Source organism: Mirounga angustirostris, unplaced genomic scaffold (genome assembly GCF_029215605.1).
Source record: "Mirounga angustirostris isolate CCGP_5_RB_7025 unplaced genomic scaffold, mMirAng1.0.hap1 SCAF_7, whole genome shotgun sequence".
Lineage (NCBI taxonomy): Eukaryota > Metazoa > Chordata > Mammalia > Carnivora > Phocidae > Mirounga > Mirounga angustirostris.
In genome coordinates, this window is record NW_026991715.1 from 101,970,041 (window position 1) to 101,993,737 (window position 23,697).

Here is a 23,697-nt window from a genome sequence, read left to right on the forward strand (position 1 = left end):
CAAAAAGTTGAAAATAGAGCTACCATATGACCCGGCAATTTCACTACTGGGTATTTAACCCAAAGATACAAATGTAGTGATCTGAAGGGGTATGTGCACCCCAATGTTTATAGCAGCAATGTCCACAATAGCCAAACTATGGAAAGAGCCAAGATGTCCATTGACAGATGAATGGATAAAGAAGATGTGATATATATATACACACACAATGGAATATTATGCAGCCACCAAAAAGAATGAAATTTTGCCATTTGCAACGATGTGGATAGAACTGGAAGGTATTATGCTGAGCGAAATAAGTCAGTCAGAGAAAGACATGTATCGTATGACCTCACTGATATGAGGAATTCTTAATCTTAGGAAACAAACTGGTTTTTCAGAAATTAATCCCTTTAAAGATTTTCACAATCCTTAGTATAGATCTTTTTTTCAAAATTCAATAATCGCCCATAACATCCTGAGCTAGATATCTTATCTTTCCTTTTTGCACAGTATTTATATTAGAGATATTAGTATTTTTCTCCATATCTTTCCAAAACTTCCACCAAAAATGATATTTGCTATAGAATTCCATTTTGTATGCTAATTAGAGGTTCCTTATAGAAACAAATATGAAAAGGAGAGTTTAGAGAGAGATTTTATCTATTAGGAAGTGCTAATGTATAGGTCTAAGCTATTATTATTACCATTATTATTATTATAAATTAGCTTTCATATAAAAATGTTATTTGAGGTTATATTTACCATGACAGAAATTTTATTAATCTTTGATTTAAAAAATTTTAATATACTACTTCACAATTGCATTGTGGTTTTCAGTGGTTCTCAATATGTGAATCATGGACTAATAGCATTGCCTAGGAACCTCTAAGAAATAAAAATTCTCGGGCCCATCCCAGATTGACTAATCAGAAACTTTGGAGATAAGGCCCCCAAATTTGTGTTTTAATGTCTTCCAGGTGATTTTGATGCATATTAAAGTTTGAGATCCTCTGATCTATATACTATTTTTAGTTAATCCATGGAAAATTTAAATAATAACAACAAAAAAGAATATTTGGCTTATACAGTAGATACTATTAGACTTGATTGAAGTTTTGTAAGAATTACTAAATATGCCAGGTATTTTGCTGCCCTGAGATAAACCATTAAGAATTTGTGGTGTGTGGAAGTAGCCTATAAGGGCTGCTACTATTTCTTTTCCACAGCTTTATGCTTAGGTGAATAATTCAATTTACAAACAAACAAACAAAAAAAACCTAAAGCAAATTTGTAATATCATAGTTTAGAAACTTTTGAGAAATAGTCCTCAACCCTCTATTTTATGATGAAACATAGAAAGTCTTCATTCTTTTAGTAGTTACTTTAGTTATCTGCTTTACCTCAGGCAGGGATCCCAAACTCAAATACCGTCATGGGCCAGGCTGGTAAATTGACTGAGCTGGTCAGGTGGAATCTTCATTTCTGTACAGAAAATTGTTTTCATCCAGCTATACTGAAATATGCAGGCTTTTCAGTTTATTAATTTTTTCACTTTTGACAGAGACATGGGAACAAATACAACCCATTCCTTTTGATACCAGGAAAACAGAAATAAAGCACAATGATGACTATGAACATCTCAGTATTAGGGAGGTAGTAGAGGTAGAAATTGTGACAACTTAAATGCTGTCTTGTCTTAATGGCAGGAAGGGAACCCAGTAGGTGGGAGGGAGTTTCTCCTTAATACTTGCCATTTGTAGCCATGTGTGAATGTCAAGTTGACTGTATTTTAGCCCCTACTCTCCTCACAAAGAGAAGCTAGAAATGAAAATTTTCATCTAAAATTTCTTTAAAAAATTTTGTTTGATAAGAACAATTAATATGGGATTTGCTCTGTTAACAAATTTTTAAGTGCACAATACCATATTGTTCACTACAGGCACAGTGTTGGACAGCATATTTTTAGAACTTGCATATCTGAAAATTCCCTCCATACCCATCGAATAACCACCTCCGGCGACAGGTGGCCACCATTTCATCTTCTGTTCCTATGAGTTTCATTCTTATTTAAGTGGAATCATGCAGTATATCTTCTTTTGTGACTGGGTTATTTCACTTAGCATAATATCCTCCAAGTTCATCCATCCCCCACGTTGATGCACATGGCAAGATTTTCTTTTTCTAAGGCTGAATACCGTTCCATTATATGTATTATACCTCTTTTTCTTTTTCCATTTATTTGTTGATAGATATTTGTGTTGTTTCCATATCTTGGCTATTGTAGATAAGCTACAATACACATAGAAGTAGGTATATCAAGAATTTTGGATATATACCCATAAGTGGGATTGCTTTACTATACAGTAATTCTATTTTTTAATGTTAAATTGCCCAATAGGACCCACAGTCTCTGGCATTTGGTAAACTGTATGTGGAGAGTTGTTTTCAGGTAGAGAGTGAACACATCATCTTCTTATTTGTCTTGGAGAAAAATAGATACAGAAGGTTGAAGAGTTTTTCCATTACATATATATATGTATATAATATACATATTATATATACATACATATACATATAATATGTATATAATATACCTATTATATACATATACATACAATATATATGTATATATTGTATATTTATGAATCAGAAATATCTGATATCTCTAATTGGACAAAAATAAGGGAGCTTTTTATCCTAGCATGTTAATCTCCTGCTTTTTTTTTTTTCCTGCTGATTTTAGAAGTGGTATCACCTTAGGATCACTAGAAAACCATTTTAGATAATATCTAATTATGCTCTAAAAGCTTCAAAGTGGTACTCAAAAATAATTTACTTAAGGTAGCTTAATAATGGAAAGTTTCTTCAAAATCTTTTTCTTTGTCTTATATCTCTATACTCTATTCCCATTTCTCTTTCCATTTTAGATAACCATTCTAAAATGTTTAATGATTTCCTTTTTGTTTATATGTTCTTCCTAAATAGGTATCATTGATTTATATGCATATACTTTAAATTCACATAAAAGTAATTAGGTTGTATAAAAAAAAAAAACTTCTGCCCTGTAAATTGCTATGTGATCTCCAGCTGTGTCTATAAAGTGACAAACTGCAGTTATTTAAACAAAGAAGATTTCCACCTTATTGAGGTACACTGAAACTTAAACAATTTTTATAAGATTTTGATGGCTTTCAATAAATTTATGATTTTTAAAGAAAATTTTAATTTTTTCCTTAATTTCCCCTTCCTTCAAAGGAGCAAAATATTTGAGTAGGACCCAAATTTTAAAAAATGAACTATTTTACAGTTTCTTCCCATTGATTTTAGGGTGAACATGTCTAGACTGCTAAATGTGTTAAATACATGAACTGAGAATAAAAAAATTAACACTAGGTATTTTTTTCCTTTGAAGTTTCACAAAATAGGCCATTCAAATATTTGGAGCTATGTACTAAAATGGCAGATAACAGTGTAAAACTAAAGTGGAATTTAAATTTAGTGTTTTCTTGCCCTTAGTTATTAAGCTTATTTCACTCATTCATTTCATAAGTGCTAATGCATAGACATAAAAACAGATGTATTCTCAAACCATGCTGCATAATGGATAGTTATTATTCTGGAGATACAACAAAAGATATCCCCTGTATCCTTACATGAACATTTTCTCTCAGTGAAAACAATTTTTTGTCTTTAGCATTCCATTTCTTGACTGTCATTTTTTTGCATCTTTTCCTTTTCTGATTCTAAAATACTCTGTCAATCTTGGATTCCCAAAATAGAACATGATCTTCTAGATATGGAAAGGAGTGTAGTAAAAAAGGGAAAATGAAGCACATTCTGAAATAAGCAAGGCAACATTGAAACATAAAATTGTAGAATTCGCTCACTTTTGAATATGTATGTAAATGTACTGGCTAAGTTAGTATAAGATATAATTCTGTATGATTTAGTTGGCTTTATCTCAGGAATGTAAGGATGGTTTAACATCTGTCTCGTAAATCATATCAATAAACAGAACAAAATTATCTTGGTTGTTACTAATGATCATTAGAGAAAATTAAACATACATTCCTGAAAAACAAACATATTGAACTCCCTTTGGAAGGATTTTTTTTTAAGGTTTGTACGTAGTTTCTGTATTAAATCAAATGAAAACATCAAACATAACAGTGAAACACGAGAGATATTTCCACTAATAGAACTAAAATAAAGATCCCTACTATTGACATGTTATATAACACTGATTTGAAAACACTAACCTGTATGATCAGACAAGGATATTAATAAGTAAGCATACTGTGAAGGAGTTAAAATATCATTAATTGTGATGATATAATTAGCTTCAGAGTGATTTTCATCCAGATGAACACACCCTTTCTCAAGTGTGTTTCTGAGATAATGGCAAGTAAAAGAATGATCCATGAAGAAATGTAAGCAGATGATTTTAACCACTGATTTGGCCTAGTCTGGTGGAAAAAATAATTTGATACTATGCCTGTGGTCACTTTAAATATTCTTTATCTTCTTTTGCTCATAGTCTCACTCACTTTGAGAAACCAATTATTTCTAGATTCCTCCCCAAACTCTCCCTAACAGTGGATCTGACTAGATTGAATGTGGCTCTGTTTCAATTTATTTTCATGACTGTCCAGGGTTAGTGAATGGGATATTGTAAGGAGGCTGTGAGTGAGCATAGGCATCTCAGCTTTAACTAAAAACTTAACCCATGGTCATATCTCTCTGTACCTTCAGTTTTTCTTATTCTTGTGTTCAAATAATGTATGCCACTTTCATATTCTGAAGGCTTCTTCTCCCTGTTTTGTTTTTCCTCAGCATCTTGGTAGTATGCACACATCCCCAGATCGCACAGATTTTACATTCTTTTTCCTCTGCCTTCTCCTCAGAGTTTTCCATTTGCCTTTCAAATAGATTGCTGTTTAGATTAATATTGCTTAATCAACAACAAAGAGCCTCAATATACTATGTTATTTACTTCCTTCAAGTCAATTAACTTCACATTACATTTCCTATTCTTGTAGCTTGATATTTCCCTTTTATTTATTTATTTATTTATTTATTTATTTATTTATTTATTTATTTATTTTTTAAAGATTTTATTTATTTGACAGAGAGAGATAGCGAGAGCAGGAACACAAGCAGGGGGAGTGGGAGAGGGAGAAGCAGGCTCCCCACGGAGCAGGGAGCTCGATACAGAGCTCGATCCCAGTACCCTGGGATCATGACCTGAGCTGAAGGCAAACACTTAATGACTGAGCCACCCAGTCACCCTGATATTTCCCTTTTAATATCATGGTGTTGTACAGAATGAATAAAGTTATGATGTGATAAAAACACTTAATACATCTCTAGACAATGTGATATGGAAACCTCACTCATTTTTCTAAAAGGGTGAAAAAAAAGAATACTTTTTAATGTCTTTCCTGTCATAAACCACTGTTTTTAGTTGACATTGTAAACATATTATAAGATATTTTGCTTATTTGTCTAAAAATCTTACTGAAATGGATTTAAATAGACTTTCTGTCCCCTTCTCTGGAGGGCAGAAAGTGGGGGAGATGGTTAAAGGTGGCCAAAGGATACCAACTTCTAGTTATAAGATGAATAAATTCTGGGGATGTAATGTATAACATGGTGTCTATAGTCAAAACTGAATTGTTGGGGCGCCTGGGTGGCTCAGTTGGTTAAGCGACTGCCTTCGGCTCAGGTCATGATCCTGGAGTCCCGGGATCGAGTCCCGCATCGGGCTCCCTGCTCGGCAGGGAGTCTGCTTCTCCCTCTGACCCTCCCCCCTCTCATGTGCTCTCTCTCTCATTCTCTCTCTCAAATAAATAAATAAAATCTTTAAAAAAAAAACTGAATTGTATATTTGAAAGTTACTCAGAGAGTAGATTTTAAAAGTTCTCAACACACGCACACACACACACACACAAACACACACACACAGACTGTAACTATGAGAGGTGATGGATGTGTTAATTAACCTTATTAATAATTATTTTGCAATACATAAATATAAAATCACTGTGTTTTACACCTTAAACTTACACAACATTATATATCAATTATATCTCAATAAAACTGGAAAAAAATGTGTCTTAAGTAGGTTAACATGGTAAGCAATGGAAATAAGTAACATCACATTTAAGAATTCTTTCATGTAGAGATCAAAGACTAATACAATCATACTATTTGCAAATAATAGTGTTTTAAATGAAATTTCAGTCTGAAATGATAGGTCTCTGGTCTTTCTAATAATTCTGTGGTTTCTTCTGTCTTGACAAACTACTATCTTCATCTTATTATGGTATTTGATTGAAAGCAACAAAATGTAGATACTGAATTATCTTACTGTCCACAGATGCTTTTATATATCTGAGAGAATGGAGAGAGATAAGTATAAGAAATGGAATATTCAGTCAGTGTCAGAAGATAGAACAGTTTTGAAAAAGCAAAGAGATATAAGAGGATGAGAATTTGAAGAAATGGGACCCACAGGGTCAAATGATCCAGGAGAAATCAGAAAGACTTAGGTTTTGCCAATAGGTGATAAGTAGTGACCCCAAATGAAAAGTTTCTTAAGACTGGTAGGAACAGAAAACAATTGCAAGTGGTTAAGGAATAACTACATGATGAAAATATAGTGACCACACTTTCATATTAATATGGGTTTTTAAAAAAATTTTATTACAAGAACAATATATGCTATAAAATATGCAAACAATGCTGGAGTCTAGAATGATATTTTTGGCAAGCCCGTCCACAAGAAATAGCCACTGTTACAAGTGGCTGTATGGTAGTTCTCACTTTAAAAATATGTACGTTGGGGTGCCTGGGTGGCTTAGTCAGTTAAGCATCCAACTCTTGATTTTGGCTCAGGTCATGATCTCAGGGTTGTGAGATCAATGGTTCTTAAGATTTGCTCTCTCTTTCTGCCCCTGCCCCACCATTTGCACATGCTCTCTCTCTAGAAAGAAAGAAAAAAATGTACAGAATTCAAAACATTTTACATACAGTACATTTGTGTAATGATGCAGTGAAGGAAATAGAGAAAAGATTAGCCTTAAAAATATCCATGTTATTAAAAGTTTTTTTTTTTTTTTTTTTTTTTTTTTAGCATGGAGTGAAGAGTGAAATAGATAGAGGTGGGAATAGGTGATGGATCAAGTTCCAGAAGAAAACTATTAGAGATAGAAATCAGAAGGGAGAATGCTTCATTCCTAAGCAAGAGGAGAAGGAAAAAATAGATTTTAGAGGTAGGTGTATTAAGGAGAAGAAGGGAGCAATAGAGAGTAGCTTGCCAACTGAGCTAAAATGCTACATAAAAATAATAATGGATTTGATAAGATAACACAAGCACACACATACACAGTTTCCTACATTCTGAGTTTAGTCATAGATTCAGACAAGTGGTATCATTATGTTCTCGGCAGAAACAGTTCAAGTTTGTTGGACTCTAGGACTCTGTGACTATGGACTCTAAGGACTCTAAGATCTACTGGAAGGAGAGAGAGAGAGAAAGAGAAGAAAGTGTTGAGAGGAAGAGAGTTTTCTCTGTTTATAGAGTAGTGTTTTCAGTCCTTTTTTTTTTTGGATTTAACAGTTTATTATGATTTATAGGTGTCATTTTAAAAACATCAGTCCATTAAACCATGTAGAAATAAGTATGCAATAAGTCTGCAAAACAAAACATACTTTAAACATGTTTAAGTAGAGGGATTATCTGAAATTCCGGATTTTTCAGTCACTTAGTTATTATGCTATGGCCACCAAGTAATCCTTAACTTCAGTCGGAGTGAGCCTCCTGAATCCAGCTTCATTGCAGATTCCAACCTCTATGTTGTCTTCTGTCATTTGCCCTTCAAAGCTTCCCATTAGGGTTAATATGGCTGTATGAATGGCATCTTCAAGTTCCAGGTCTTCATTATATCTTTTCTCGAGGAAAGTCTTCCCATTCACATAGTTCTTTCCCATTGCTGTAGCTTTCCAGGCAAAGTAAGCTCCAGATGGATCTGACTGAAATAAATCTGGTCGCCCCTCATTCCAACCACAAATTAGTAGGGAAACTCCAAATGGACGAACACCACCTGACTGAGTGTATTCTTGCATCACTGAAGCTACTTTCTGTACCAGCTGAGCTGTGGGAATGGGTTCTTGGTAAATGAGATAGTATTGCTCAGCTAGTTTTCGAGCTCTGTGCATGAGCACTCTGTAATCTGGGCCCATGCCGCTATGCACGTTCAGTCTTTTTAAACACTGGGTTTCTGTAAAATATCTCCTGTGAAAGAAAGTATTCATTTCTAAAAGTGACTGTATAACTATTGTTCATTGTTCTTGGTTAATAGTTTCCAGAAAGATTCCCAGGAGCTGATAGTTTATTCTAAGGATGAGAAAAAAAAAAAAAAAAACCCTACTATAATAATATAGAACTATCATAAAGGTCCAGACATGTTATTACTGATGGTTCTTCTGATACTTGTAGGTCTGAAGTAATATGAAATGGAGTCTTAGAAAAAAATATCTAGAACCCACTCAAGGAGGACTGTTATCTCCTCTTATTAGCAATTAAAGGAGGGAAACCAAGGGGAGATCTTAAAGATGATGGATCTTTGGTGCATTGTCATGGCATTAGCAAAGAGTGTACTTCTTATCTAATAGGGAGAAAAGTTCAGTTCCGCTGGCCCATGGTTGACTCCCTACAAAGAACTCCATTAAGCCAGTGGTCAATCAAGGCCAGAAGAACTGTGATTGGCTGCACAGGTATTGCCTGTGGTATCTGTGAAAGGATTCAGCATCTCACTATACCATTATTTTATGCTCAAATTAGGATCTCTTTGAATAACTGAATTTGATCATTCAGGACCTTAAGCGGAAGTTTTAATCTTGCTGGATCTAGCCTGCAAGTTTTTGTGTCTCACAAAATATATTTCAAATATGTGAATTAGCAACATTTGAAAGTCAAGAAAGTCACAGTAAGTCTAGATTTCTTTCTTCTTATAAAAAAAAAAAAGCAAAATATGGTAGCATCAGACCTTCTTCCCACATGGCAGGCATCAACTGTAGGTTGTAAGTTGCTCTTACCTGATTGACCCTGCAGACTTTGGAGACAGTGACCTCTGACGTTGCCAGTGGCTTTAGTTGTATTTTTGTTCCTGAGACAGAAGTAAATTGAATGTGAATGTGACTGACCACTCTTCTACTCCAGGCAATCTCCCCAAGAGTTTTCCTTGGGCAATTCTGTTCTTAGGCAGGAACAATTCTTAGTATGAAAATAAGTTATGATTTGAAGTGCTTATGTATGCTTCACTGAGAGAATCAGGAAGTAGATGGTTTGAATTGTCTTCTGGATTTCAGGTTTTCTTTTCCTTCTTGTTTCTATAGTAGACAATCATCACTTAAATAGCATTGTTGTGATTATGGCTTGATTGTTTTTAATAATTGTATCTCAAGACAGGTGAAGTAAGAAAATAGTGTGAAATCTACTTGTAATGAGGTGTTACTGTTCTGTGCTGGTAGCCTGAAACTTTGAGAACATTTGTTACCCAAAGATATATTAAAACTGAAACCCCCATAGAAACTAGAAACAGAATGGAATAGCAATAAAAAGTCCTAGTTATATGAAGGCTTTATTTAGAAGAATTTATGAAGATCAATTTTATTTAGCATTGTGGCATTGGAGTTTCCTGCAAGAGTTCTTCAGGAGAAGGATGTTAAGGTAGGAATAAAGCCATTAAGCCATTAATCTTAAACAGCCCTGTGGGGCAGCTGTCAGAAAATCTAATTAATCTGGCCTAACTGAGTCCAAATATTAGGGTATATGAAATTTAGACTAAATCTACAGCCACAAATTATATTGACAGATTTAACCAGCTGAATACGCTTCATCAAAAACACTCAAATCACCTTTCAAGTTGTTTACTAAAGAATTCCAAAGTATTTCGAATGGAAATGGGGAAACAAAGTTGATAATACTAACAGCAAGCATTTACTTAATAATGTGTTAAGCATTTTGCACATGTATCTCATTTAATAGTAGCAACCACTCAATAATAGAAGCTCTCAAATTATTCCCATTTGAAAGATGAGAAGCCAAAGTTTAGAAAAACTAAATAAATTGTCTGAGGTCATGTGGATAGTCAGAAAGAGATAAATCTGAGATACAAACTTTCCTGCATGCCCTACTATTCCCTATGTATAAGGGAAGAGTGGGGATTACTTAAACATACTACTATGGTCATCAACGGATTCTATCTTAGTGAGTTAAACAGATTTTTATTTTCCTACTCTATGATGGTCCCTAAGGCATTTGTAGTCTAGTAAAATTACTCAGAGACCCATTATTAGCCCTCCAAATTTGACCATTTTATTCTCTGATTCAACATTTTCTGTTTTCTTTCTGTTTTACTAATGATTTGAAGTTGTTTATCAGATGTGACAGAATTTCAGTGATGAAGCTCTTTCTCTAGGAAAACCTTATAGATCTCTGCATGCAAAAGTCTCTTAATCTTAAATAGTCTAGTTGATTCTTATAGCAGTAATAATAATAACACTGGCAAAAACATCATCAGCAAACATTTTTTAAACACTTATTACGTGCCAGTACAAAGCCTAGGGATTATATACCATCAAATCTTCTATATTAACATGAAAAATTGCCCCCTGCCAAATAATATTCATTCATCCTTAAGAAGTATTTAATGCCATCTACATTCAGAGCAATATATGGAAAATGCAGTCTTCCCCATAGGTTTCTTGTGGAAAGTTTGTGATAAAATATAAATGAACATAAAAACAATAAATTCAGGAGAAGACAACGAATTCACAAGCTTTGAAATAAGATGAACCTGGAGTAGGGTTGCAAGAATAAGGAAATAAAAATGTAGGACATATTGTTAAATTTGAATTTCAGATAAAGGACAGTTTTGTTTTGTTTTTAGTATGAGAATATTCCAATTATTGTGTGTCCTTCCCTAGGTGTGTGACAGTGGACAATTTCTCTAGGTTTCTATTTATCCATTTGTGAAGATTTAGAATTTCTCTAAGTTTCCATTTATCCAGTTGTGACAATTAGAATTCAATGGCATGGGCGGAGCAAGATGGCGGAGGAGTAGGAGACCTGGATTTCGTCTCCTCTCAGGAATTCAGCTGGATAGGGATCAAACCATTCTGAACACCTACAAACTCAACAGGAGATCGAAGAAAAGAAGAGCAACAACTCTCTCATCAGAAAAGCGACCACTTTCTGGAAGGTAGGACGTGCGGAGAAGTGAATCCGAGGCGATATTCGGGAGGATAGACGGCGGGGGAGGGGCCTCCGTCGGCCGCTTCTGGCAAGTGATAGAGCCGCGGAGCACAAAATCGGAACTTTTAAAAGTCAGCTCCGCCGAGGGACGTCACTCTGGTGGCTCAGCGGGGGGTGGAACCCTCCGGGACAGTGTGGTCTCAGGACCCTCGGGGTCACAGAAAGACCGGGGGTGCCTGAGGGCAGCAGAGCTCCCAGGTAACGCAGCAGGGAAGCCGGCTGCAGAGGCGGAGCCCAGGCGCGGGCTCTCAGCTGGGGTTGCCATTAACCGCGATCCGCGGCCCAGTCGGGCCCCTGCTCCTCCAGCAGGGACCCAACAAGCGGCCGATCCGGGGAGACTCACCTTCCTCCCCCGGGAGGAGCCGCGCGGGAGTGCACCGCAGGGATCTGCTGGGTTTGGAGACTCCAGACCGGGTCCGGTGCCAGAGATAGAAACGCGTGGTCACAGGCCGGTTGAGCACGGAGTGCAGCTGCAGACCGGGGAGACGGGAGTGACTGACGGCTTTTCTCTGGGGGCTCACTGAGGAGCGGGCCCGAGTTCTCGGCTCCTCCGGGGCGGAGATTGGGAGGCCGCCATTTTCACTCTCCGCCTCCAAAGCTGTACGGAAAGCTCGCAGGGAACAAAAGCCCCGGAGAGCAAACCCGAGCAGATTACTTAGCCGGGAGGGGGCAAGGGCGGGGCTATTCCGCCTCCGGCAGAGACATTTGGAAACCACGGCAACAGGCCCCTCCCCAGAAGATCAGCGAGAACAGCCAGCCAAGACCAAGTTTACCGATCAATGAGAACAGCAGAACTCCAGCGCTAAGGGACTACTGCACATAGAATTCACGGCTTTTTTACCATGATTCCTTAGTCTTTTAAAGTTAATTTTTTTTAACTGTCTTTTTATTTCTTTTTGAATTTTTCTTTTTCCCTTTTTCAAACAACATCTTATCAATCCCTTTTTTAAAAAAAAAACATTTTTATTTTTCATTTTTAGAGTCATATTCTATCCCTTCATAGTAGTTACCCATATTTTTGGCTTATATATATAAGTTGTTCTCTCTTTAAAATTTTGAGATAGTTTCTTCTAACAGATTAAAATATACCCTAAATCTCTAGTATATGGTGTTCTCTATTCCCCTGCCTGATCACATCCTCTCCCTTTTTTTTTCTTTTTCTTTTTTCTTTTTTTAAATCCTCTTTCTTTTTTCAAACAACTTCTTATCAATTCCTTTTATAAAATTTTTTATAATTTCCATTTTTACAGTCATTTTCCATCCCTTCATCATATCAACCCTTATTTTTGTACATATATAAGTTTTTCTTTCTTTAAAATTTTGGGAGACACTTTCTTCTAAAAGACCAAAACACACCCCAAATCTAGTGTGTGGCACTGATCTATATACCATATAGATCATATTTGATCACATTCTGGTTTTTCTTTTGTTGTTGTTCTTTTGTTTTGTTTGTTGTTGTTTTTATCTTTTTCTTTTTTTTTCTTTTTTTTTTTTTCTCTCTTTCCCCTTCTTATCCCACTGCTTCAGGTCTTTTCTGATTTGTTTAGAGTATATTTTCTGGGGACGTGGTTACTCTGCTAGCATTTTGTTCTCTCATTAATCTATTCTCCTCTGCACAAAATGACGAGACGGAAAAAATCACCTCAACAAAAAGAACAAGAGGCAGTACCGACTGCCAGGGACCTACTCAATACGGACATTAGTACGATGTCAGATCTAGAGTTCAGAATCATCACTTTAAAGATACTAGCTGGGCTTGAAAAAAATATGGAAGTTATTAGAGAAACTCTTTCTGGAGAAGTAAAAGAGCTAAAATCCAACCAAGTAGAAATCAAAAAGGCTATTAATGAGGTGCAATCAAAAATGGGGGCACTAACTGCTAGAATAAATGAGGCAGAAGAGAGAATCAGTAATATAGAAGATGAAATGCTGGAAAATAAAGAAGCTGAGAAAAAGAGAGATAAACAACTACTGGATCATGAGGGCAGAATTCGAGAGATAAGTGATACCATAAGACGAAACAACATTAGAATAATTGGGATCCCAGAAGAAGAAGAAAGAGAGAGGGGGGCAGAAGGTATAATGGAGCAAATTATAGCAGAGAACTTCCCTAATTTGGGGAAAGAAACAGGCATGAAAATCCAGGAAGCACAGAGAACCCCTCTCAAAATCAATAAAAATAGGTCAACTCCCCGACATCTAATAGTAAAACTTACAAGTCTCACAGACAAAGAGAAAATCCTGAAAGCAGCTCGGGAGAAGAGATATGTAACCTACAATGGTAGAAACATTAGATTGGCAACAGACCTATCCACAGAGACCTGGCAGGCCAGAAAGGACTGGCAGGATATATTCAGAGCACTAAATGAGAAAAATATGCAGCCAAGAATACTCTATCCAGCTAGGCTGTCATTGAAAATTGAAGGAGAGATAAAAAGTTTCCAGGACAAAAAAAAACTAAAGGAATTTGCAAACACAAAACCAGCCCTACAGGAAATCTTGAAAGGGGTCCTCTAAGCAAAGAGAGACCCTAAAAGCAACATAGACCAGAAAGGAACACAGACAATATATGGTAACAGTCACCTTACAGGCAATACAATGGCACTAAATTCCTATCTTTCAATAGTTACCTTGAATGTAAATGGGCTAAATGCCCCAATCAAAAGACACAGGCTAACAGACTGGATTAAAAAACAAGATCCATCGATATGCTGTCTGCAAGAGACTCATTTTAGACCCAAAGACACCCCCAGATTGAAAGTGAGGGGGTGGAAAACCATTTACCATGCTAATGGACACCAAAAGAAAGCTGGGGTGGCAATCCTTATATCAGACAAATTAGATTTTAAACCGAAGACTGTAATAAGAGATGAGGAAGGACACTATATCATACTTAAAGGATCTATCCAACAAGAAGATCTAACAATTGTAAATATCTATGCCCCTAACATGGGAGCAGCCAATTATATAAGGCAATTAATAACAAAAGCAAAGAAACACATCAACAACAATACAATAATAGTGGGGGACTTTAACATCCCCCTCACTGAAATGGACAGATCATCTAAGCAAAAGATCAACAAGGAAATAAAGACTTTAAATGACACACTGGACCAAATGGACTTCACAGACATATTCAGAACATTCCACCCCAAAGCAACGGAATACACATTCTTCTCTACTGCCCATGGAACATTCTCCAGAATCGACCACATCCTAGGTCATAAATCAGGTCTCAACCGGTACCAAAAGATTGGGATCATTCCCTGCCTATTTTCAGACCACAATGCTTTGAAACTAGAACTCAATCCCAAGAGGAAAGTCGGAAAGAACTCAAATACATGGAGGCTAAAGAGCATCCTACTGAAGAATGAATGGGTCAACCAGGAAATTAAAGAAGAATTAAAAAAATACATGGAAACTAATGAAAATGAAAACACAACTGTTCAAAATCTTTGGGATGCAGCAAAGGCAGTCCTAAGAGGAAAGTATATAGCAATACAAGCCTTTCTCAAGAAACAAGAAAGGTCTCAAGTACACAACCTAACCCTACACCTAAAGGAGCTGGAGAAAGAACAGCAAATAAAGCCTAAACCCAGCAGGAGAAGAGAAATCATAAAGATCAGAGCAGAAATCAATGAAATAGAAACTAAAAGAACAGTAGAACAGATCAACGAAACTAGGAGCTGGTTCTTTGAAAGAATTAACAAGATTGATAAACCCCTGGCCAGACTTATCAAAAAGAGAAGAGAAATGACCCAAATCAACAAAATCATGAATGAAAGAGGAGAGATCACAACCAACACCAAAGAAATACAAACAATTATAAGAACATATTATGAGCAACTCTATGCCAGCAAATTAGATAACCTGGAAGAGATGGATGCATTCCTAGAGATGTATCAACTACCAAAACTGAACCAGGATGAAATAGAAAACCTGAACAGACCTATAACCACTAAGGAAATTGAAGCAGTCATCAAAAATCTCCCAAAAAACAAAAGCCCAGGGCCAGATGGCTTCCCAGGGGAATTCTACCAAACATTTCAAGAAGAATTAATACCTATTCTTCTGAAACTGTTCCAAAAAATTGAAACGGAAGGAAAACTTCCAAACTCATTTTATGAGGCCAGCATTACCTTGATCCCCAAACCAGACAAAGACCCCATCAAAAAGGAGAATTACAGACCAATATCCCTGATGAACATGGATGCAAAAATTCTCACCAAAATACTAGCCAATAGGATCCAACAGTACATTAAAAGGATTATTCACCATGACCAAGTGGGATTTATCCCTGGGCTGCAAGGTTGGTTCAACATCCGCAAATCAATCAATGTGATACAGTACATTAACAAAGGAAAGAACAAGAATCATATGATCCTCTCGATAGATGCCGAAAAAGCTTTTGACAAAGTACAGCATCCTTTCTTGATCAAAACTCTTCAGAGTATAGGGATAGAGGGTACATACCTCAATATCATAAAAGCCATCTATGAAAAACCTACAGCAAATATTATTCTCAATGGGGAAAAACTGAGAGCTTTCCCCCTAAGGTCAGGAACGCGGCAGGGATGTCCACTATCACCACTGCTATTCAACATAGTATTGGAAGTCCTAGCCACAGCAATCAGACAACAAAAAGAAATCAAAGGCATCCAAATTGGCAAAGAAGAAGTCAAACTCTCACTCTTTGCAGATGATATGATACTTTATGTGGAAAACCCAAAAGACTCCACCCCAAAACTGCTAGAACTCATACAGGAATTCAGTAAAGTGGCAGGATATAAAATCAATGCACAGAAGTCAGTGGCATTCCTATACACCAACAACAAGACAGAAGAAAGAGAAATTAAGGAGTCGATCCCATTTACAATTGCACCCAAAACCATAAGATACCTAGGAATAAATCTAACCAAAGAGACAAAGGATCTGTACTCAGAAAACTATAAAATACTCATGAAAGAAATTGAGGAAGACACAAAGAAATGGAAAAACGTTCCATGCTCATGGATTGGAAGAACAAATAGTGTGAAGATGTCAATGCTACCTAGAGCAATCTACACATTCAATGCAATCCCCATCAAAATACCATCCACTTTTTTCAAAGAAATGGAACAAATAATCCTAAAATTTGTATGGAACCAGAAAAGACCCCGCATAGCCAGAGGAATATTGAAAAAGAAAAGCAAAGCCGGTGGCATCACAATTCCGGACTTCAAGCTCTATTACAAAGCTGTCATCATCAAGACAGCATGGTACTGGCACAAAAACAGACACATCGATCAATGGAACAGAATAGAGAGCCCAGAAATGGACCCTCAACTCTATGGTCAACTAATCTTCGACAAAGCGGGAAAGAATGTCCAATGGAACAAAGACAGTCTCTTCAACAAATGGTGTTGGGAAAATTGGATAGACACATGCAGAAGAATGAAACTGGACCACTTCCTTACACCACACACAAAAATAGACTCCAAATGGTTGAAAGACCTCAATGTGAGACAGGAGTCCATCAAAATCCTAAAGGAGAACACAGGCAACAACCTCTTTGACCTCAGCCGAAGCAACTTCTTCCTAGAAACATCGCCAAAGGCAAGGGAAGCAAGGGCAAAAATGAACTATTGGGACTTCATCAAGATAAGAAGATTTGCAAAGCAAAGGAAACAGTTAACAAAACCAAAAGACAACCGACAGAATGGGAGAAGATATTTGCAAATGACATATCAGATAAAGGGCTAGTATCCAAAATCTATAAAGAACTCATCAAACTCAACACCCAAAGAACAAAGAATCCAATTAAGAAATGGGCAGAAGACATGAACAGACATTTTTCCAAAGAAGACATCCAAATGGCCAACAGACACATGAAAAAGTGCTCAATATCGCTCGGCATCAGGGAAATCCAAATCAAAACCTCAATGAGATATCACCTCACACCAGTCAGAATGGCTAAAATTAACAAGTCAGGAAACGACAGATGTTGGCGGGGATGCGGAGAAAGGGGAACCCTCCTACACTGTTGGTGGGAATGCAAGCTGGTGCAGCCACTCTGGAAAACTGTATGGAGGTTCCTCAAAAAGTTGAAAATAGAGCTACCATATGATCCAGCAATTGCACTACTGGGTATTTACCCCAAAGATACAAAAGTAGGGATCCGAAGGGCTACGTGCACCCCGATGTTTATAGCAGCAATGTCCACAATAGCCAAACTGTGGAAAGAGCCAAGATGTCCATCGACAGATGAATGGATAAAGAAGATGTGGTATATATATACAATGGAATATTATGCAGCCATCAAAAGGAATGAGATCTTGCCATTTGCAACGACGTGGATGGAACTGGAGGGTATTATGTTGAGTGAAATAAGTCAAACAGAGAAAGACATGTATCATATGATCTCACTGATATGAGGAATTCTTAATCGCAGGAAACAAACTGAGTGTTGTTGGAGTGGGGGGTGGGGTGGGAGGGATGGGGGGACTGGGTGATAGACACTGGGGAGTGTATGTGCTCTGGTAAGCGCTGTGAATTGTGCAAGACTGTTGAATCTCAGATCTGTACCTCTGAAACAAATAATGCAATATATGTTAAGAAAAAAAAAAAAGAAGAAGAAGAAGAAGGTAGCGGGAGGGGAAGAATGAAGCGGGGGAAATCGGAGGGGTAGACGAACCATGAGAGACGATGGACTCTGAAAAACAAACAGGGTTCTAGAGGGGAGGGGGGTGGGAGGATGGGTTAGCCTGGTGGTGGGTATTTAGGAGGGCACATTCTGCATGGAGCACTGGGTGTTGTGCACAAACAATGAATCATGGAACACTTCATCTAAAACTAATGTTGTAATGTAAGGGGATTAACATAAGAATAAAAAAATTAAAAAAAAAAAAAAAAAATTCAATGGCATATATGTAGCACTGTGTCTGCCACCAAGTAGGTTACAAATAACCAGTTGATTTTGAACATTTGAAGTATGAGATCCCTAAAGCATGTGAAGTTATTTTTCCCAAATGACTTCTAGCCATTAGCCTTTTAGTAGCTAACAACCAGTCTGTGATTGTGGGGAGTTGAAGATCTAGACACTGAGTTCTAAAATTAAGGCATTTTGATATCATAATACCCAAACTCTTATTTTATGGATAAGAAAGAAACAGGAAATCAAATAAGCCTGCAGCCAGGATTAGTACATAAACCTTTTCAATATCCATTAAGAGTTCTTTGCAATGCAGCAACTTGTCTTATAGGAAATACTGTTGAAAAACAGTTAATTCAGTAGATTTATGCAAGGATACACACACACACACACACACTCACGCACATGCACACACAGAGTGCTGGGTAGGCACAGCAAAATTCCAAATCTCCTTTTATAATTTGAATAATATTTTGTTCTATCATGCAGACACAGCCTCTGGTGGTATTTACCACAGCCTGTGGTATTTACCTAACTACAGCTGAGTTAATAAATACTAGTATTTTTAATCATTGCTAATAAAATGCTCTTCGAGTGTGGGTTTTCATCACCAAGCACCATCATCCAGAATGTGAAAATGTGATGCATTTTGTATACTTGCTCAGCAAGCTTTTAAGTAACTTTGACTTCTCACCCTAGTAGTAAAAAATAACTTACCTCATAGCACTGATTTAAGTTCTTGTTGATAATTTATTTTTATCCTAACAAATGCTAAGGTCTTTTCTAATCAATGATGATCGTCTCACTTTTGCTAACACTGAGCTCTTCAATAGGCACTTTGCAAAGTGAGGCTCATTTGCATTCAACTAGTCATCACTCTGCAAGGTGTAATTTGTGTTTCTGATCATGAGTATAATTTTCCATTAACTTTGTTGCAACATAGAACATAAGTACTGATATTACTTTAACTCTAATCTATTATTTTTAATATATGACATCATTTTAAAAATTCAATCCAAACTTCTTTCTCAGGCTTATGAGCTGTTATTTTTGCAGACATTCAATTCTATTGTTTACTAGCTAAAGAGTTAAAATAACTTATTCTCATCAGACAGACCTGTATTTATATTTCAGTCCTGATACCAAAATGTATCACATTAGGCAAGCAACTTAAGTACTCTGGACTTCAGATTTCTTATTTGTAAAATGAGCACACTAACAGCATTCATGGCATAGGGATTATGTGAGAATAAAATGAAACCATGCATGGAAAGTACTTTACCTGGTGATGGACACAGATAATACCAAACGTAGTCAATATTTGTTTTCTCTTTTTTCAGTTATCATCATTGTTCTTTTAATTTTTCTGTTATTTTCTTGATTATTCTATCACTACTTTTAGTTTTTTTTTACATTTTACATTAGAGAAGATTATTTTATGAAAATATATGTGAATCTTGGAAGGGGTCAGGGGACTTTGGCAGAAGAATTAGGTAATAGAACTCCCTTAGTGGAAGGGAGTTTGTGGAGGAAAAAACAACAACAATGGAACCCAGTGCTATGATCATCCCCCCAAATTGTGCCATTTCCTTTGACACCTTTGTGGCATTCTTAACTGATAATTGATGAACTGATATATTTCAGTTTGCACATGATTAGGAATAAAAAAAAATGGGCTGACCTAGGTGTGATGACACTTAGTCGTTTGGTTCTAGGCCCATAGTTCTGCTGCTAAGCATGGAAAAAGATGGCTATTAGAGGCTGGTATTAGTCATTAGGATGGTCAAAAAGAAAGCACAGAAACTCTCATATGAAGAAATGTGATTGGATTTCAAGTTTAGAAGACATCTAAGTGGACTTCAGAGAAGGTGCTTGACTTGGAAATAGAATTAAGTGAGGTCACTTTGAGGTGCATCAGTCTAGAAGAAATTTGCTTTCAGGGGCATGAATCTTGATAATTAACACTCGTGATGGAAAAAAAGCCTCATTACAATGAAAGCAAGCTAGACTCAATTATTTTGTCAGGTCTGTAGTAGGTAAGATTTGAGAATACATTTCAGAAAGAACTGTTTCCCATTTATTCTTGCTTTCCATCCATTATAACATATATGACTTAGGCAGTTAACAAAACAAAAATAACAAGAGTTTTTTTGTAAAAAAATCGATATAAATATACATGCAGGTTTATGTAGGGGAACTTAAAAGTTATTATTATTATGTAAGATTATGAATGAGATCATTAGGAGCACAGACACTGACAAGACTGAGTTTTAATCTTGGGCCACCACTTAGCAGCTGTGTGAATTTGACTGTTTTTTTTTTTTCTTCTCTACCACAGTTTCATCATCTGTAACATGGGGATAATTATATTACTTACTGCATAGACTTGCTGATAGGATGAAGTGAGTTAATACATATAATATAGCTTAGAACAGAACCCAAGTGCACTGTAATTATTTAATTTTAGCTATTATATCACTGACTGAGATGGTGCAAGCCATTTCTTATATTGCCAATTTTTTTATTAATGCCTTGATATATTATGTATTTTTAAATTCCCTAAATATATTATTTATTCCAATGACTAGAACAGAGAACATAGCAGACAGAGGTTCAGATGGGTTGGTTGGATTAGTAAAGAGCCATTTGAATGTTATAATTTGAATCACACCCAGTAAGGAAAAATTTTTTTTTTTATATAATGTGCTTCTTACATACAGTCTTATTAATAAAACAATCTATTTTGGGTTTTTTTTGAGATTTGTGAGGTTTGTCAAAATGAATCTCTTCTTCTGGTTTGCTGAGTAGGTCTCAAGAATTGGAAATAATTTTAAAATATGTGACTGACAAGTTTTGAACCACGTCATCTTGACAACCGAACTAAGCAATATATCATTGTGATGAAGATGGCAGAGGAGGTACCAGGAGGGTGGGTAGCAGAAACAAAAAGAAAACAATGGTCTATGCTGAGATGATCAAATAACTCCAATTATCATTGACACTGATTTAAGGCCAAATTTACTCCCAAAATGCAGCATGCATTTTTTACATAATCATACAAATAATCCATTTACATACAGTGACCTTGTGATGGAAATCATATTTAAAATCTGCAACAAAAACATGTCCTTACTTGTCATTTCATAGTTTAATTTGCAAATGAATAGTAACATACATTTAAAAAGTTGGTGCTTCTTTCCTGTTATGCTACTATTTGCAAATAATAATAATTATTTTCGTGGCAATACTTACTGAGCAGTTACCGTGTGCTAAGTGCCATCCTAAATCTCACCTGTTGTTACTCTTTTAAATTTCCCAGTAATGCTATCAAGTGTACATTTTTATTGCCTTCAGTTATTATTTTTAGGGAACTAAGGCTTAAATTAGTTACTTGGCCAAGGTCACCCAGCTAATACTTGGCAGATCACGACTGAACCCAGGTCTTGATTCTCAACCTCTATGTAGTACTGCCAGAAATGGTGTGATGGATAGTGAAAGTTGGCCCAGAGCTCAAGGGCCATCTAGTAGTTCTCAGAATATGAGATGTCAACTGTGACCATATAAAATAGCTTTAAGTGGGGGCGCCTGGGCGGCTCAATTGGTTAAGCGACTGCCTTCGGCTCAGGTCATGATCCTGGAGTCCCGAGATCGAGTCCCGCATCGGGCTCCCTGCTCGGCGGGGAGTCTGCTTCTCCCTCTGACCCTCCCCCCTCTCATGTGCTTGCTCTCTCTCATTCTCTCTCTCTCAAATAAATAAATTTAAAAAAATCATAAAATAGCTTTAAGTGATTTATGAAATTGGCATCAAATGATAGTAAAGATGGGGACGTTATTCCCTGTTTAATTCTTTTTTTTCCTTATTTCATTTAAATTCAATTAGTTAACATATAATGTATCATTAGTTTCAGATGTAGAGTTCAGTAATTCATCAGTTGCTTATAATACCCAGTGCTCATTACATCATGTGCCTTCCTTAATGCCCATCACCCTGTTACCCCATCCCTCCACTCACCTCCCCTCAATTCTTGCTCAACCAGAATTATCTTGAGAAAGCATTAGTCTGGTGATTGTTGCTCTAACTCCCTTGAACATGAGGTGATTTTTATTTTTTAGAGTGGTCCTAATAATTCATGGTCTTCAGCATCAGGTAACCAACAATGTCTAGATAGAATCAAGCAATATTTAGTTTGTTGTTGATGTATTTTCTTATTTTGTTTAGTTTGTTGTTGGTGCATTTTCTTTTTTTCACGAAAGATTTTATTTATTTACTTGAGAAGAGAGAGAGAGCACGAGCAGGGGGAGAGGGAGATGCGGGCTTCCTGCTGAGCTGGGAGGCTGATGGGGCTTGATCCCAGGGTCCTGGGATCATGACCTGAGCCAAAGGCAGATGCTTAACCAACTGAGCCACCCAGGTGCCCTGGTGTATTTTCTATCAATAGAAAAAAATTTCATTTGTAGAACTGATATAAAATGAAATTCACTTATGTAAGTAAAGGAATAGTGTAAGTTACATTTGGGTATAGTAATATCCTAATAGAAGTATGAAAACATGTAAAACTTGGAAAAGTTTGTATTTCAAACAGTTTTTGAAATTTTCATACAGCTTTGAGTTTGAATTCTGCCACTCAGTCCAACAACCACACCTACTCCCTGCCACACTGCCCTATCATTGTGTTTTACTGTATAAACCTCAGAAAATCATTTATGTCTTAGGATTGACACCTGAAAAGTGGGGTATGAGAATACAAATCCTATAGGATTCTTGTCTTATTAAATGTCTAAATATATGTGTAGTGCTTAGTTCAGTGGTAGATATCTTATAGTAGTCATCTGTAGATGGACCGTTAATATTATTATTTGCCAGCTTTTCATTCTCTTTCTTTTTCTGTATCTCATATTGGTTATCTCTGTATCAAAAGTTTAATGTCACATTAAGTAAACTTAGAACCAGAAAAAGCTTAACTCTCTGAAACCAACCCCCATCTCTGAATAAAGTTAGGTTTTGTCTAAAATGAGAATACAATTTATCGTAACAGTTATTGCAGTACCAAAATTTTAAACCAGATGAAGTACTCAAATTAATTTTAAGCAATTATTTAGTATTTTTTCTTACCATATCTATTTTTTCTTTTTCTTTTTTCTTCTTTCCTTTTCTTTTTCCTTTTTTCCCCTTCCTTCTTTCCTTCTTCCTTCCTTCTTCCTTCCTTCCTTCCTTCCTTCCTTCCTTCCTTCCTCCCTTCCTTCCTTCCTCCCTCCCTTCCTTCCTTCCTTCTTTCCTACCACAAGTCAGTCTAATTATGCATGGTCATATATAACCTGAACCATACGGCTAATCAGAATGTGACAGCCCTGTCATCAAGTATAATAAGGGTCAAGAAATTAAGGTTTCTTATAGATACTTCTTATAAGAGATATTCTGGAATTCACTGAAAAAAACTGAATGGTGATGAGCTATCATTTTATGGTATTAGTAACATCAAGTGGC

General features: G+C 36.4%; 1 protein-coding gene across 1 annotated transcript; it reads right to left on the reverse strand.

Annotated features, from left to right (window-relative positions):
- Positions 1-7,581: 7,581 nt before the first annotated feature.
- On the reverse strand, positions 7,582-8,298 carry LOC123835468 (proteasome subunit alpha type-2-like). The gene has a single exon (XM_045864543.3). The coding sequence runs from the start codon at positions 8,296-8,298 to the stop codon at positions 7,756-7,758; it is 543 nt and encodes a 180-aa protein (XP_045720499.1). The 3' UTR covers positions 7,582-7,755.
- Between the last annotated feature and the right edge of the window lie 15,399 nt (positions 8,299-23,697).

Excerpts from the sequence above, each read along its gene's own strand:
- LOC123835468 (XM_045864543.3), bottom strand. The coding sequence starts at position 8,298 with ATGAATACTTTCTTTCACAGGAGATATTTTACAGAAACCCAGTGTTTA.